This window comes from Diadema setosum, chromosome 22 (genome assembly GCF_964275005.1).
Source record: "Diadema setosum chromosome 22, eeDiaSeto1, whole genome shotgun sequence".
NCBI classification, from domain to species: Eukaryota; Metazoa; Echinodermata; class Echinoidea; order Diadematoida; family Diadematidae; genus Diadema; species Diadema setosum.
The window spans coordinates 15499371-15518307 of record NC_092706.1 but is presented as its reverse complement, the minus strand read 5'-3'; the positions used below and the strand labels follow the sequence as shown (position 1 = coordinate 15518307).

Here is an 18937-nt window from a genome sequence, read left to right as displayed (position 1 = left end):
GGTATTATCGCTATGGTATATTAAACCGGTCTCACATCACGTACCGCAGCATTGCATGCATTCGCTTGTTGAGGAGCTGCGCATCGTAGAGCAGAGAACAGTATGGCTGCACAGTCCAATACCACTTTCTAGTGGGGGTGTACTGCACCGTGGCGGTTTGTCCCTAGCTTGTGGCGCTTGTGCAATGAACCTGTACATTTACAATGGCGTCGGCGGTAGGCCTCCGAGCGACTGAATGGAATTTTAATGTTATGAACGCAGCTCGGGAACTTTGTTTCTCCATGAGGTCGATTAAAAAAACTCAGGAACGGAGTTTGTTCCCAAATGAGCGTGCAAGTGACTCATGCTGTCACTAAATAAATGATTAGTATGCAATTATCTTTCACCCACACCTAAATATTATTCTTAAAATCATTGCATATACACATTGGATTTGACAATATTGTACCTATTTGTGGCATTTAATTCATTAATTCCAATGGATTTTTTAAGGTTGTTGAAATTGAACACGGATAAGTATATATATATATATATATATATATATATATATATATATATATACACTGTATATATATGCATATGCGCACATATTCGTGACGCTCACATACCTACAGATGAGACAAACGTCTTTATAGTTCTTATCATTTTAGACTGAGAAGTGCAGAACTCTGCCATTCATTCTAATTTTAGCATTGCATATTGCATTGACGGCGCAAAAGGTTTATAATTATATGTGTTTAGTAGCTCCAGTTCATCTTTACTTCATTCTTGCTTCATCAATCTCAGTAGAAAACACACACACATACACACACACACACACAGAGAACAGATACACTTATTCTACGATAGCCGCTATATAGCTGCAGGTCTGCATTGGCGTTTTACTAAAACCTTACATACAATAACTATTGACATGCAGCATGTTTTATATATTAAGAATTATAAAGAAATTTCAAAATGGAATTTAGACGAAGTAAACATATAACATGAGAGAGAAAATGTAAGTGTACCTATGAAAAATAGTTACACATAAATGCAGGCGCCTGTTTATGTATTCTTTCTTTCTAAGATAGATACCGGAACGGATGGATATATTTTTCATACGTTCCTTTTTTGTCTTTGTTATATTTTGAGCCCATTTATAATTTTCCACAGTTTTGTACGTTTTTAAGATATTATAATTGGATGTGTACATGCGATCATATTCATTTCTGCTGAATTATTCTGCAGAACATCGAATGCGTTTATCTTATGAAGCATATAGTATGCAAGAACAAGAAGGAAAGTATAGGGCATCTCTTAGTTGTGGCTTATTGCAACCTACATTTTCATGTATAGCATACATAATAAATGCTACCATACTGCTGTGAGCATAAAACACAATCATCCGTATTACAACCGGGAAAAAAGTAACCTGGTCCTCGTTTAACCAGCAAAATATCATACGTACATATGACTTCCTTAAAGTAAATATATGAAAGAAAAACATATTGCTTTTATTAGGCGTAATGTTGCTTGGTCTTCTTTCGCGATGTCGAAATTAGGGTAGAAGAGCTAGTACTGAATTTACAGTTCCTAATCTGCGCACCAGCTTGGAACAGTTTGAAGAGGATATAATATATGTGTGTGGGGGGGGGGTGGCATTTTGCGTAATGGAACGAAGGTGTTGTAATTGTTTGTTGGTTCCAATGGCCTTTGATTCACTGTAAAGCATAAAGACTTCAAACGTTTTAATCGCATTACAAAACCGTCTAGTTTCAGAAACCAGAGGTACTGTTGTATCTATATAAGCAGTTCCATTATTTCTCCTAAATCTTACCTATTCAATGCAAAACAATACACTGTAGGGGTTACTTTTCACTCACAAACATAAAGACACAGAGGCAGACACGTATACAATAGGCAAACTCTTTTCCCCAAAATCTTTATTAGATTTCCTTCAAATAATTAAATGACAAAACAATCGTAAAACCAAATATTAGAATTACATTTTCCACCATGTAAGTTCACGGTAGAAATGATAATTGTATGAGGTAGCATAAAACATTAACATTTCTAGAATAAAAAGAGAAAGATAGAAACTACCTCAAGCATATAAACACCTTACTTTAAGACTGAAGGAAAGAGGGGGGTTAGTACCTGGCCCCTACCCCACCAGCAAAAAATACACACTCACTTACACACACATCACCACACGCACTCACACACACTAACACACACACACACACACACACACACACACACACACACACATATATATATATATATATATATATATATATATATATATATATTACGTAAAAAAACTAAAAGGCATGAAAACACCTTCCTGCGAACATTTATATTTTGACAGCTATGTTGACAAGTAAATTCTAAAAGGTATACTTTATTTAGAATTCTATGCGCTCTTCTCCAAATTCTGAAGTTATATCTTATTCAGAATACTGTATGTATACACTCTCAACTAAATTCCAAACATTCTCATGTCAGTCGATAAACTCCTAATTTTCTCCCTTTGGTGGCAGTATTTTTGTATGCTCCCCTATCGTATGTAGCATTGTTAATGATCTCAACCAATAACGAAATTGCGAATTCTGACCGTGCCTAGAGAATGATATTTTATTATAAATATGACTGTATTGCACGGATTAATTCTTCGAAAGGTCCCCTCTTTGCTCATGATTAATGAATGGCTTGTCAGTCTTCGTTTCTGAGTCTGCCTAGATATAATTCAAAATTTTTCATAACTCCTGCCGCAAGGCCTGAGTCTTTGAACAATTCTAAAATATGTGTAAATAAGTCTCTGTGCTTAATTGTAAGAAGAAAAACCAAAATTTAGATGACGCTCCATTGTGTAAATTGCCCAATGTATATTTAGTAATTTATACTGAAATTCTCTGAGTTTCTTCCGATACCAATCCTAGATCTCACAAAAATATCCCCGATATCCCTTTTCGGTGAAATCCAACAGACAGACAGACACACACGCACACATACACACACTCACACACACACAAACTTACACACATACACACATACATTCCCCACTCGGTCAATCATCCAAATGACTTTCAAGAAAGAGGTGGCAGATTATGTGATTGTGCCATGCGTCCAAGGAGCAAATTGCTGGCAGAACTACAGTATTACGTAATCGAATGACGTTCGAATTAACGTAAGAGCGAAATCTCCTGTGTAGTGCTGGTATGGGCCAATAGTGTCCAGTAAACCAATGCTTGTTGGTGGTTATTTTCAAAAGATTTATTTAAATAGTTTCTTTTTCATCATAGAAGCAATTTATACGTAAATGAGTTATTTTGCTGCTGTTAATTTGATATTTGAAGTTGACTGTTGAAACCAACAATAAGATACCACAGCGACTTAAGAATGACAGTACAATACCACAACAACTTGATAATGATGTTAATGGCTTCCTCTGGCCATCATGCGTATGAAGGTCATTAACCGTTACAACGTTCTTGGGTTAAGCGCCTATCGTTAATAACCTTCTACATTTAAATTATTTTCATAATGAATGGAAGACTATAGAAGTTGTACTTCATGTATGACGCGAAAGAAAAAAAAAAAACAAAGAAAGAAACATGATTTCTACCTTCATCACTCATCAAAGAAAAATCCCTTTAATTTCATTTATAAAGAAGTCGAAATATGACGAAAGGGCAAATCTTATCCCAAAATAACCACATAACATGATAAAATTCTGAACACATAAGAGCCCATGTATCCGCAAGTTCGTTTTACGACCCTTAACAACTTAATTCTTTCAATGTTTTAATGTCAATTTTATCTACGCCAGACACAAATGTATCACTTATCTTCGCTCTTCATAACTTCAGAGATACAATCCGTTCCACATTTCAAACAAAAATAAACAATTCCACATAAACTGCAAACCTTTAAAGGTCGTGTTGGAAGCAGTGATTACAACAACAACAAAAAATCAAGATGCATATGTGTAGGTCAGTTGCATCATAAAACGTGCTATATACCAAATAAGAATTTTGCAATAAAACCTGAAATACAATGTATAAGGAGATAGCACTATTTTTCTCAATAAACCGTAACTGTAGACGGTATATCTGGAAATATTTTTTTATTATGATCGTTGTTCACATTTTGTATATATAACAATACTTAACACTGATTCTGATAATTCAAATTCTTACATTGTTTGTTTCTATCCCTAACTCACATTTTAGATCCATTTTGAAGCACAAATACCGGGTTTTTATTTCATATGCAAATGGTAAATTATGCCTTATTCAAAGCAACATTTATTATTGTCCATGGAGCAATAAGGGGTCGTATTTAGGCACAGGTGCAGAATCTTGGCGGACTGAAGTTTCATCTATATAGAACGAAATTACATATAAATTACATATAATTAGCCAAGCATTGCATCTTAACATCATTCTCCTGGCCTTCCATTTGGAAAGAAAACAGTAATAACACCAGGGTATCTCACATGAACTTATGAACATGACACATTCATATAGAAAAAAAAGCTAAAATTGTGTGAATTTAGCTGCTTTCGTTTTAGTCTTCTTTAAAAACTTGCATCTTAACAACAATTTCTGACTTGAACATGCACTGTACAGCGTGTGTTCTTCAACACATCTTAGAGGGAATGTTTAACTATATAAGTTCAAAACAAGTTGTGCGATACATGTTGCCTTATATTGATTATGTGCTTTATGAGCCTTGTCAAAACTACAGGGGGAACGTGGTTCATGTTCCAAGTAAATCGTCATTTTCTAGGAAAATATGTCTTTAAAGTGTGTCTCGTATAGTAATGATAATTGTCTCAGAGCAGATTCGATCGTTGTGGTGGCACCAAAAGTTCGATATATATAAACCGCTGAGTCTATTGCTCTCTCTGCATGAGCTATCACAGATGAAGATACTTCAAAAATGTGATTTACAAAGCCCCGCCCTCCATGCGGGACCTTGGACTATGCTCTCTTCACTTCGCCGCCTCAACCTCCGACAGCTTCTATAGGTTAACATCGTCTGTAGACGTGTGTCCGCTATGACGCCACCTCGGTCAAATCTCTGGCCTCCATACTCATCATAGGGCGATGGCGTTTGTTCTCCCCTCTGTACGAATGGAATGCACCTCTTATAAACCTCCCGTTTGCGTCATTATACACTAGAGATGGTTTTTCGCATCGTGTTCATTCGGTATAGAGCGCTAGTCCAACGAGCAGTCTATTTTTGCCTCCATAGCAAATGATAGATAGCAGACAATTATAACCCACAGTTCCCCTTGCGTTAAAGTACACGCCAATTTCTATAACGAGACCTTAAATAAAAATGTGTACAGGCCTATCTCCTGTGAAAGAGATATGCAATTGATATTTTGGATCTTTTATATTCATACTTTGTAGTCTGTCTACAGGTCGTTGCATTCTGTGATTGTGCCATTTGAATACAACCGTGCAGACATCTGCTAGTGACGTTTATTTTCTCTCCCTCTCTTTCCCCCTCACTCTCACCCACCCCTCCCTCTCCCTCTCTTTCTCACGTCTTTTCCTTCATTCGGTCCTAACCAGAGGAAGGACTTTCTGTGTATCACTCTACATGCTTGCCGTCAACTTATACAGTCAGCAGATGTGAAATCCTGGTTGATCGAAATGACGACAATAAAACTTTTCGTTCAATTCATTATCAACAACACAAAGACATTTCTTACAACGCTCAGCCACCATTTACAAATATCTATCAAATTTCTTCAGACACGGCAAGAACACCAGTAAACTATCAGGTATACTGTAATCCTGTTCATATCACATTCATTACCACACATATCTTCTGCACATTAGCTTATAATCATAACGTACTTGCTAATCATTCTCTACGTGCGATGACAGCTCTATGTTATTGTGTAGAAAAGAGGCGAGAGAAAAAGGAAAAAGCACGACAGACTAGTGAAGGGAAACGGAGAGCGCCAATGCATTTTGTACGTATATATAGAAAAACAGGATTTCTGACGTCACAAATTTGCATAACCTGACGTAAGCAGAGGGCCTGGTGCTGCTATCTTTAGCCACAAACGTCGGGCTGCAACATAATGAAACATTTCTCGGGCGGGTATATAAAGCTCACACTTCGGCTTGGCGTTTTCCCCGTTTTAATAATGGCGGCCAAAGCAGCAAGGTCCGTGAATATTATGCTAGTTTTCCACGATCAGCGGAAGAGAGGGAATTAGCGTTCAATTTATTCTTCTCACTCTGTTTGTCTTACTCACATTTAATCCAGTATGGTGAGTGTGGGTGATTCCACCTTCATACCAGGTCATTTTGATTCCCTTTCCCATGTGAATAACTGTTATCCAGCAAAAAATGTCTCCTGTCTTGATTAAACTTTTTTTTTCAAATACCTATTTTATACAATATTTCAGACACATTATCGCTTGTAGAAGATCTGAGTTTCAAATGCAACCCAAATATTTGTCTACTTATTGAGAATTGTAGGACGTGTACAAGTTCTATCGTCCTCTACAGGTATGTGTATGGGAGGAAGAGAAGTTCTAAGGGAGCCTTGCGGTATGTAAGTCTGTGTGTGTGTATGCATGTGTGTGCGTATGTATGTGTGTATGTGTGTGTATGTATGTGCGTAGTGTACGTGTGAGTGTCAACAGAAAAATAGTATGTTCTTCTCATATGTGCTTTCTGCACATCAAGTAGAATAACGTGTATGATTTTATGTACAAACTGTGTAAAGAAGAATATATCCCAAAACTTATAACAATGCATGTCATCAGACGTTATGTGTACAAGTAACGATTAGTATCTCGCAGTCATTTCGGGCAGTATATGTTGTCATATCGTGTGATTGTTAAATCATGATAGTGTATATGATGTCATATTATGTAACTGTGTACACGAAGAAATTTCTTTCTTTTTATTGTTAGATCATTTTCTGCCCTATAGTCGAAGATATCATACACAATGGATGCTATGACTGCTTGCCTTGTAACTCTCTAATAGAGCATGAATATGATGCAAACTAACATTGTTTGGAATCACCTCGCGAGTTGGAGCAGATTTGTCATGCATTATTTTTTTTTTTCAAAAAAAAAAATCGATTATTCACACACACCAAAAAAAAACAAAAAAACACTTTATATATTTTTCGAATGAGTGTCGTACAAACTCTGCTTTTTCTCAGTTACAGGAAATGGCTTAATTGACTAATACAAGGTGAGTCGAATGGATCTTAGAATTTGAGGGTATTTCTATTAATCTATCAAAAAAGATGGTGTGTCGCTAATCGTACTTTCCCTGGGTATATGACGCGCTCTGCCAGCAGCAGTGAGCCAGTTAAATCGATTCCCTATTTCAGTGTGCCCTGGTAAAGTGAAGGAGTATAGCTTAAAACAGTTGACTATGACGTGCAATGTCATTCGAAAGTGAAGCTCTCTAGAATTTCCTTTAATTTTCTTTTTAGTATCGTGCAGATCAATAAAGTATACATAACGTTTTCAGATTGCAAGATGTAAGCTTTACGCCATCATATATACCCTATCATATGTTTCTTTTCCTTTATGAGCAGCAAAAGTTGCTTAAATTTGTGTTCTTGTTGTTCTGAGAGGACTGCAATATATAAACTGTCCTTTCTAGCAGTCCATTCCATTTTAAATTGCCTAATAAATTAAACACTATCAGTAAACATAATGAACATTGATTAATTCTTTATGACCTTAATTGCCTATTTTTTTCATGAGTTGATGTAATTATATTTGAAATACTTTGTTTTCATACAATTACTCTGTGTTTATGATTTTGTGAAATTGCTTGATGGAAATAAGTGAAATGAAATGTTTCAATGGAGACAATCTTTTAATCTATTGAAATGAAGAGTGGAGCATGTAATGAATTTCATTTTTCATGTATACCACCACAACCACCACCACTACTGCTACTACTACTACTACTACTACTACTACTACTACTACTACCACTACTTTTGCATGGTCACAACCATGTAAATTATTTAGATTTGATTCGAGAAGCAGAATAGATACGAACGCACGAATGAGCCAATTCCTACTACTACTGCTGCTACTACTATACTATTACTTCTACTACTTCTTCTACTACTACTACTAATAATAATAACACTAATACTAATACTAAACTAATCGTACTATTTCTACTTCTACTAGTACTATTTGTAGTATATACAACTACCATAACTACTACTGACACAACACCACTACTGACTACATTGTTATAAAACCTCATCATACACTGTTATGGTTGAAAGTCTTGTCATCGACACCCTAGCATGACAAGATGTCCTCTTGTACATCCGCGTATAAGCGAACAATGGAAACATCTTGGTCGGAATAAATTGCACAGGGCAAGAATTCCTGTGAAGAATGAAAAGCATTCTCCATTGTTCAACAAGACACTAAATGCTTAAAGGTCACTCTGGGTAACTATGTATAGCCTATTTATGTTCATAAAAGGCTGGTCATTTCAGGCGTGAGATAGATATCACATCAATGAAAATTAATTCAAGTCATGTGTACATCATCAAATAAGTGTAAGCTCGATAAGTAGTCAAGGGAAAGGAAAATTTGTCAGATACATTGATATAAATATTGGTCAACGTCTTGGCATAAATTGATAATAATCAATCATATTATGATCGGGGAAATAAGGCGATCAAGGGCTACCAACAGTCCACTCTAAACTCTGTAACAAATTACCATAAAGACGCGCGTGACATGGTATTAACGCTTTATGAAGTTTGACTAGTTCAGGTCAAAATATTTGACACCTACAATTTGCCGTAGTTACATCAGGAAGAAGTCCTGTTGGATAGAATGTAAACAAAGACAAGAAACGATTTCTGTACGTTAAGGCACTCAATACACACCGGTAACAGTTATTGAACGCAGATAAGACGGCGAGACAGAAGCGCCATCTACGCTGAGTGTTGGCACATTCTCTAAACAAGCTCCCCCCCCCCCCGAAAAAAAAAATGGTAAAAGAGGGTGAGCAGTCCGTGAACCACTGAATAAATTTGGCTCCCTATTGCTTAGTTTTAGTGATCAATTTGTTGTAATTGAGCCTTCTTCTTCATGATCTTCTTCCATTTCTCTTTCTTCTTCTTTCCTCCTCCTCTTCTTTTCTGCGTCATCTTTGCATGTTTCTGATTTTTATACGTCCCCCCATCCCCATCCCCTTCTCTTCTTGTTCTTTGTAATGAGATGGTAGAAATATCATAATATATACGAAATTCGCTTTGGAATTTGATCGGTTATGGAGCTTTTCTGGGGAATCCTGCTGTGACCGTAGTGTAAGAAACACGAGAACGCATACAACAAAACAAGGACAAGAGGGAAGCAATTGCAGTGTTTTCTTTTGCAGACTGGGCAGAATTTTACTCGTGAATAGACATTTCATGCCTCACTTCGACCAGGGAGGTGAGACTCTCACCTCTCTGCTTCGACGAACCTTGTTCTATCATGATTCCTCTGTTACTGGTCAGATATAGAAGCTGACGAGGTCCCATTTCATCACATGCAAACAGCGTAGAGAACGGAACGGTACTACAGATCTTACGAAAATAATGAAGTATATTTCACAATGCGTTTGTTGATACAATTGTATACATTTGATTTGCAGAATAGTTTTCCGGTCGTGAAGATTAAACCAAACTAGAAAAGTGTTCGAAATGGCATGTAATACTCAAGTATTCAGATATACTTCGCCTTAAGAGTTTCCGATTAATATTGTGGGCAGAGGTGACTCCAAAATAGTATCACTCACTGAGGGGCAAAGCCCCAAAGTGAAAAATAGGCCTACTGTTAGAGGTTATTGTTGTTGTTGCTATAATTTTTGGCGTTGCATTTCAAATTCGAATATCTCACGCTAAACACTTTTTTTAAAACTTTATTCTATTTTATTCCATTTTTAAACTCTCTGCTGTTAGAGGGACTTATAGTTTTAACCAGAAACTCAAAATTAGGCAGAGTATATTGCTTTACATGTTGAATTAAACAAATAAATAAACAAAAGAAAGGGGAAACGAGGTGAAAATTTGTGTGGTGGATGCGATGTTTTGGATGGATCCTAGCTGCAATGACCATACGAAGCAGGGGGTCGACGTCAAAAGTGATTACACGAAACAGAGCTGAAACCGGGATCAAAAATGAATCCTATAGTGAGTGGTTGAATGAGCTTTATGTGATTACATATATTTTCAACTATTTCAGAATGTTGGACTGTTTGACACTCCATCGTTTACGGTGTCGTTGCTTATGACATTTTCCTAAAAGTGTAGGCCTACTACATAATGTATTAATTTTGTAAAATGAAGTGACAGAGCAATTGTGACGTCACAAAGCAATTCTGACATCGCGCGCTGCTCGTACTGTCTCTCTGTGTCTGTGAAATGTAACAATTTCAACAAAACAATTGGAATTGTGACTTCACAAAGCAATTATGACATCGCGAGCTGCTTCATATTATGTCGTCACTCTGTGAAATGTAACCATTATTTCAAACAAAACAATTATGACATCATAAGCAATACAAGTACTAGTATATGACACTGCGCGCTACTTCGTACGATCATGTTGGAAAATGTGTCAAAGGAATTGTGACATCATAAAACAATTCTGGCATCGCGCGCTGTTTCGTATACTACTAGTATACTGCAGTAGCCACTCTGAGAAATGTAAAAAAAAAGCAATTGTGACATCACAAAGCAAAATGATCGTAAGTTGAATGTTTGTTTGACCTTGTGGAAAATAACTCAAAAAGTTGTGCACGGATTTGGATGAAACTTGCAGGAAAGGTTGAGAAGGACACAAGGAACAGATAATTAAATTTTGATAGCGATCCGGAAATTTTTACGGATTTTATGAAGGATTTCCGATATTTCGGCAGGAAGGGTCAATGAACTTGGGAGTAAGCTGCGCATTTTTGAGGTTTTCATACGCGCACTGAAGTGCGTGCTCTAGTTTCTGCTAGGGCGAGACGCGCCGCGCAGCTGAGCCTTTATGACGTAACAAAGGCTTCTATATATATTGGGAAATCGGACGATTTTTCAGCATGCATACGTACATACGTATGGGTGGAAATCACTGATCTCTATAATTATGGAAGAGCAAGATCATCATTGGAAAGTAGCTGCTTGGAGGAGGTCTGTGCTCTCAGAATGCTTTTCTAGTTTTTGTTTTGTTTTTTTTTTTAAATCCCAAATACAGCATGAATATTATCTCTGCCTAATCTCGAGCTTCTTGATGAAACTACGGGCCTCGCGGTGTCTCGAAAAGTACTATTCATTTCGGGGCTGCGCCCCTCATTGAATGTTACATTTTAGAGTCACCTCTGCCTACAGTTTTAACTAGAAACTCTCAAGGCAAAGTACATTTGTATGATAGTAATAATTGTTATAATTCATAAAGCGCAATATATAAAGTGCAGAAATTATGTAGGCCCTACATAATCTTCTGCGCTGCAAAAGTTTCTGAAATGCTTGACAATATTACATAATAAATGATCACGTGAATCTCTTTCAATCAGTCACTTGAGGATAAAATTGTTTGATCCATAATTTAATAGCATATTTTTCTTGAAAACTTTTTGTCCATCCTTGATCACCAGATTCATAATTCTGCCAAATCAAGTATGAAAATCTATGCATGGACTTACGATTTCGATTTCACGCATGTTCTTTTATAACTTCTAACCACTAGCTGGTCGCCTCTGCTGATAGGCCTTGCGAGTGTGGCTGCGCGCGCGCCGCATCATCGCGAGAAACAAAGCTCAGCTAAGATCAGGCTGGATCAGGCTAGCTAGCTATTTCCGCTTCAACAAACATGGCGGCCTCCTGGTGGCAACTGTTCGTGTACATGGCAACGCCAACGGTTTAACCACCGTTCAACGAGTTCGTAATACGGTAATAAACCATATAAGTATTATCTAAAACTTTTTTTGCCCGTTTTGTTTGGTCTACCAGTGACTACTGACTAATTACCCTATTGACAAAGGTTTTAACATTCTGTTCTCGAGCTTAGCTAACTAGCTAGCGATTCACGGGAGCAGAAATAGTGAGTGTTCATGCGATCATGTTCAGTGCAGGCCAGCAGTGGCAGTGGCAGTGCAACGCTAAACTATAACTCGCTATAAAAACGCAGCGAGGAGCGACTGGTGGGCTGTGTATGGTTGGTCCTAAACGTTACTACTCATCGACCGCATAATTTTTATCTGCCTGATAAGAATATTTAAGACTGTAATTCACGTTAAAAATTGACCGACGTGATTGAGAAAATCCAGCACTATCAAATGCTGTTGTCTGTCCCATTTTCAATTCGAAGATTCAGTGCAAAATTATCGCCGTCGAACTTGAGTGCCCTCTTTCCAGCTCCTCGCGGTGCCGCTGCTTGCCTTTTTTTAATCGACCGCTATTTTTGTATCGAGCAAAGCACACAAACCGAGTTGTATTGAACACGGTGTTGTATGAAGCTTTTTAGAAAATGCATTGACATTACATTACGATTCGGTTAAAATATTCATTAAAAGTTTCTGTCCTCGATTGAGTCTAAACCATAATAATGAACAGTGAATTTTCGTTTTCTCACACATCCTCATCGACAGTCAAACTCATTCAAAGCCAATACATTTTTATGTCACTTTATGTGCTCTGCGTGCAGTGCAGTGCGTACTAAGCATTCTGTGCACCAAAAACTACGCGGTCGGTTTCAAAAAGGGTGGTCAATGTGTAGATTCTAGTAGAGCTACCAAGAAAATCTTAATGCAATGCCGCCTTTTACGGCTATGCGTCTGAGCCGAGCTGGCGCTGATGCACCGATCTAACATTAATAATTAGATCTAATGTTAACACTCGCAGCTAGTAGTAGTAAGTAGAGCCTACTAACCTATTGTAAAGCGAAACATATTTTACTAGGCTAGTACATGTAATCTATAGATCTAGACATATTTCTAGTAGGTGTCCAACACATCAACACTGCATTGTAAGCGACACCCCTCACCGCAAAGCTATATTTTACAGCACTAACCTTGCAAGTATAGAGTGAACTTTCATGCATGAGACTACGTGCAGTGGTTTTGAATTCTTCACTGCGGATTTGAAAATGTCCAAATATTACTGAAAAACCTGATAATAAACAATATCAGCAAAACAATGGTACCTTAGATTATAAATGCACATACATTGTAGTAAAAGCGCGTCTGCCTCACGATCCTAATTACCCGGGTTCGAACCCGAGTCTGGACTGAGCAATGTTGTGTGTAATCATACGGTCCCCTCTAGCAAGAGGCAAAACACTCTGTCCCTCAGATAGGACATAAAATGGAGGCCCGTGTGTGAGAGCGTCACAACTCATGCACGTAAAAGGTCCTGCTTCATTCATTCATCGCAAAGAGCAGGGTGTTTAACCCGGTGAAGTGGTCAAGCCTCACATCCAACTGGACCCCATGGAAGACCAGCTTAGCCTAGCTGAATATGGGATATCCAGCCATCTTCTCAGATGGAAATTAACAAACGAACAAACGAATATTATGTGCATTTCACACGTATTGTCAATAGAGGGTAGGGATGTTGGTTTCAAAACACGGCACAACTAAGTGGGTCACGAAACAACCCATGCGTTCGAAGCAGATAATCTTGGAGCGTGTACCGCAAATTGCATTTTAATGCGTGCTTGTGAATTCAGAGTATTTTCTTTACATGTGAGTATTAAAAGTTTCAGGCAAATTGTGATATATTTTAAGTATGGTTGGGTGTCCAACACTAATGTTTTTCTGTCAATAGATACTATTCGCTATGATGCAAAATGTACATGTATTATGAATAAAACTATAAATTATGCTGAATATTACTGTGAATCTTGATGTGATGGTCATATGAGCAATGCACAGTGTTTATCTGATGTACAAAACTGAAGACATTATTTCATTTTGAGTTTTATGGGATAACACCTTTTCCTGCTCTTTTGACAAAGCATTCATGAGTATACAATACTGTAGGTATGATGCATTGAACACATTAATTTGGATGACATATTCAGTTTATTCTCATTTTCTACTAATTTAGTATCTACACTGTATTACTCTTTATCTGTTTGTGTGTCATGAAATGCCAAACAAAATCCAAAAGATGAAAAGGTTAAATTGTTTTAATCTTTACTATTGTAATGATAACCATATGATAATTGTTGATTGTTATCTTTGTCATTTCAGAACTGTTTTTGCTGCTGCTACTGTATTATCATTTTTACTGCTGTCATTCATATCATGATGACAATCTTAAGGTTTCCATTAATGCAACTTTTTTACATTTTTGTGTTCTGAGTACAAACAACCTGCACATTTCTGTTTGGTCATTACTGTCATTCAAAGAATGCTGAGGACAGATGATGAGAATGTGATACATGTATATTCTAAGGAGAAAAAAAAAAAAAAGGTGCATACATACATTTACAGTATGTGAAATATGCACACAAAATATTTGAAACCAGAATGACTGCAAAATGTTGTGTAAGTCAGAAATAGAGTACATGTATGTCATTTCCCATGAGAAAGAACACATTATTTTGAGATGAGTATGAGCAAAATTACTTTATTTCCTACATTTCATTTCCATCAGAAAACACAAAATCAGAGATGGTTTGTCTGGGTATCCCAAAGTTTATACTTTGGCTATCATGCACAGTAAAAAATACTGCAACCCTTTCAACTAGTGAATCAGATTGCATCAAACCTTTGAACTTACTATCTAAAAAGTCAAAATAGGTCATTTGTCTTTATAGTTGTTGTTGTTATTTCTGTGATATTACCTGAAACTTTGTACATTGCAGAAATATTTTGCTGTTGGATGACCATATGATTTGTTCTCTCTGTTTCTTTTGCAGTACTGCTTCTTCAAACATCAACATGGCTCTTTCTGGTGGAAAATCAACTGAAGAATACCTTAAGATGATGATAATTCCATTGTGTGTGGCTGTTGGCAGTTGCAAGATGACAAGCTCCACTGCGGCCACATAGAGCATCTTCCAAGCATCATTTATATGACATCACATACCACCACCAATACAGTATATAACTGCAACAAGATGGATAGAAACATTCTGTAGCTTCCATCCAAGCTCCTCTTCATGGGTATCAAATTGTACAGTGATGCCCTTTAAAGCAGCAAGATGTAGCGTTACAGAATTCCAAAAATCAAAACAAAGTTTCATGTTAAGAATTCACAATAGCATCTTGACAGGAATCTGAAATCAAATTCATTCTACTGTATTTTGCAAGAGACCCAACTCCAAGTTGCAGTGACTTTGATAGCTACAGATTGTTGACCTCTGTGTTTACCATGGTGCAATAAAAGGAGTGCCAAGATAGTCACATGCAAGAAGCCAGCAAGTAAAGAGGTCCGACGTATCTGTGTGATAGAGTACAGTCTTGTGATTTTGAGTGAAACTTCTTTGAGAGAAACAATAACAACCAACTGTCAAGATGAGCAACTTCAACGTTCCAGCAGCCAAAGCCACAAGTTCTGGGATCTCTCTCGGAGGGGAGTGGCGCAACCGAGACCAGATGGAGGCCAACAAATACAAGATGAGTGGCTTGGCAGCACTCCACAAGAAGAGACTCAACAAGACTGCACAAAACAACAAGGGCAAGTCTAGACCAAGGTACTGTATAAATCTCTGCAGTATTTGACCTGATTCAGAGAGATCATGCATCACATTTAAGCTAGTAATATTATGTGTGTTCGTATGTACTTGTGTCTGTACATGTATGTATGCAGATTTGTCTTCTGTCTGTCTGTCTGTATGTATGTTTTCAGGAGCTGCAGAATGTTTTTTAGTGTGGGAGCTGTGAGTACGGGGTTCAAGGGTCAATGGTACCCCTTGCTTTTGCAGGAAGAATCTATGGAGGGAAGTCTTGGAAAGTCATTGGTTTTTTTGGTATTTTTTTTCTTTTTTTTTATACACAGTCAAAAGTGTGTTGGGCTGCATGCACCCCCCCCCCCCCACCTTGGTTCCACAGCCCCTGTGTTTGTGTGTGAGAGTGTATGAACACACTCGCACATAAAAGATTTCAGAATACTTAGTCAAGTTATAAGCTACTTGTGTCTGTTGGTGCAAACTGGGTCTGCTTATATACTGATTGGGGGCTGGCTGCTTGTGCTTTCAGGAGAAAGTTACTGGTAATCATCGTCCAGGATAATGTCATTAGGATATTCACAGTCTATGAGAAGCTATGCGTGCATTTTGCCATCATCTCTTGTTTAGGTCAAGAGGGAAGTCATGCTTTGGTCTTCTACGGTCTCATTGAAATAAGCCCACCTATTAAGCATCACAGAGAGCTGCTGTCGTGAAGGAGTTGCTTCCATGTGAGCAATCTTTCATATGGGATAAGGAACTCTTCAGAAATTTGTACTACAGTCATCTTGGCCACATCCAGTACCTATTGATGTTTTTGTTTGTTTCTTCTGAAATGACTTTTGAATCATGCCTGTTATCATGCTAATCCCTCTTCAGTAGACCCCAAGCTAAGATGTATATTTTGGTACATAGAATAATTTCTGTAAGAGTCAAAGGATAAGCGTGATAAATATATTCTTTTATCATTATTTTGCGGAGGTGACAAGATGCAAGGGTAGTGGAAAGATTCAGACTAACAAAAAAAGGCAATTATTGATGTTGGTGAGGACTTTTTGGTTGTCACAATGACACAAAAAAAAAGAAGAAAAAAAAAAAGGGGGATTTAATATATTTGATTATTTGCCCTGTATGTACAGTAGCTGTTCCTGGTTTATGCTTGCATATATATATATATATATATATATTCCTTGGTAGCAGAGAAACAGAATGAAATGTAGGTCTCCTACTGATTTACAAACTGTCAGGAGAGTGTGGGATGACAGTAAGGTTAGAGAGATAATGTAACAAGACATCATATGATTCATTGAGAGTCAAGCCATGTAGGTTGATGGTTATATTAAAATCAGAGCTGACTGTCTTAGATCTCATCAATCTCCCAATTGCCAGTACATGTCATGATAAGTATGACTCACAAAATTCAGCAGCACTAGTTCATTTTTAGAGTTGAAAACTGCTTTGTTTAAGCTATGTTTTTGGGTCATCATCCTTATAAAAATAATAATAATGATAGAATAGAATTAAAAAATAGAGTGCTCCACTGGTCTACAAGAGAATGACCTACAGTGTACTCTAGCCCCTTCCCCCAATTGCTTGGAAAGAGTACACATATGGTGTGGCACCAGCTTCATGTTTTATCTAGCCAGGGATCACTTGATCCATTCTGTCTCATAGACCCCTGGTGATCAGTCTCACAAATGATAATCAATACTATTCTACCAATACAAAAGCGGTGTACATACCTTACAATCAATATCAGAGTTGGTACAGGCACACAACTTGAGTTATACACCATCTACTACATGGACCCTCAATCTATGGAATGACCCATGAAAATTGCATTTATTTTATATCAAAAGATTTTACTTATCAAATTCAAGTTGATGAAATTTGAGTAAAGTATCAGTGATTATGTTAATAGGAATCTCTTTTTTTTGCGGGGGGGGGGGGGGGGGAGTTGTACAGTTGTCATATGTTGTCTCGATAACCTTGCAGTATTTTATGCCACCTTTGCATGAATATCCCAAATTTGTGGTCAGAAAAAAAGTTTTTTTTTCCTGTATTTTTTTAATGCAAGAAAATTAAGATTCTTCTTTCACATTTCATGGAAGATGAAAGAGATATTGTTTGCAGAGTCATGATCAAATGTCATTCAAGGAAATGGGGACCTAGAGACAGGTCACACATAAAGTAAATGATGACTAGTATTAAACACGAAGAGCACATTCAAATAATCTTGAAGAGCTGTTAAAATGCCACAGAGTAAATAGTAACACTGAAATGATGAGACTTCTTGAGAGGTTTGTCCAATTCACTCATGTTTACTGGTCTTCAACCCATATGTACTATCCTATGTCTATCTGCTAGGAACATGATGCTCTCCATGAGGTTGGTCCAATACTCCAGGAATATTATGTTGATGGGCAATTCCGCGGTTAGTAACGTTACATTTGAACAAATTTAGATATTTGTTTTTACCACTGAATTACCATTTATTCATTTCAAGTCAAAATTATGTCAAAAACATGTTCATCCTTCCCAGGTTTATGATACAGAAAAGAATGAACACAATCCAAGAAATATTAAAATTGCTATAGCAACTTAAAGGGCTGGTTAGTAACGTTACGAAAAAAGGACATGACAAAAAAATCAATGTCTTGTAACAAAAAGTGTGCAAAAATTCAAGTTACTTCAAACAAAGTGTTGCATTAATTTCAATTATTGCATCATGACAAATGTTCATGCAATTTTTTTTTAGCAGTTCGACCGATAATTTTTTAGCTAGACCCCCAAAAGCATGGTTAGTAACGTTACGGTTAGTAACGTTACATTTGTCCGGAGTAATTCCGCAGGTCATTTCACCCTTTTGTAATTGACAAAATGTCACATGACTTCTGGAGTATTTAAATGTATTCATCTTTTACCCTTTAGCAAAACTTTGAGAAAAAAATTTCAAAGGAACCCACTGTAATTTGCATTTAAGTGAATTTCAGCGTCCCCAGTCCCACATGTACATTTTAAATGATGGTTTTAGATCTCGCAAAATCAATAAATATGAAAAATAAAATCTACTGAATTTGAAAAACCTTAATGATTGGTAAACATCCATGGCATTAGTTGATACCTAGATTAAAGGGTAAGATAAAGAGGCACATTTCTTTCATCCATGTCATGTCCACCTAACTGCGGAATTGCCCTGATACTCTTCAAGTAACTGAATGAAGTAGGAGGGAAGCAAAGATTGTTTTATCATGTAAAATTGGCTCATAGGCTGTG

At 37.1% G+C, this 18937-nt stretch overlaps 1 protein-coding gene across 1 annotated transcript in view; it reads left to right on the top strand.

Moving 5' to 3' along the window:
• The first annotated feature begins 14945 nt into the window (after nucleotides 1-14945).
• The window catches only part of LOC140245047 (uncharacterized), a 31724-nt gene continuing 27732 nt past the window's right edge, over nucleotides 14946-18937 (top strand). The window contains exon 1 of the mRNA XM_072324641.1: nucleotides 14946-15688. Coding sequence (XP_072180742.1) covers nucleotides 15510-15688 — 179 coding nt within the window. The 5' untranslated portion in view covers nucleotides 14946-15509. The remainder of the gene's footprint in view (nucleotides 15689-18937) is intronic.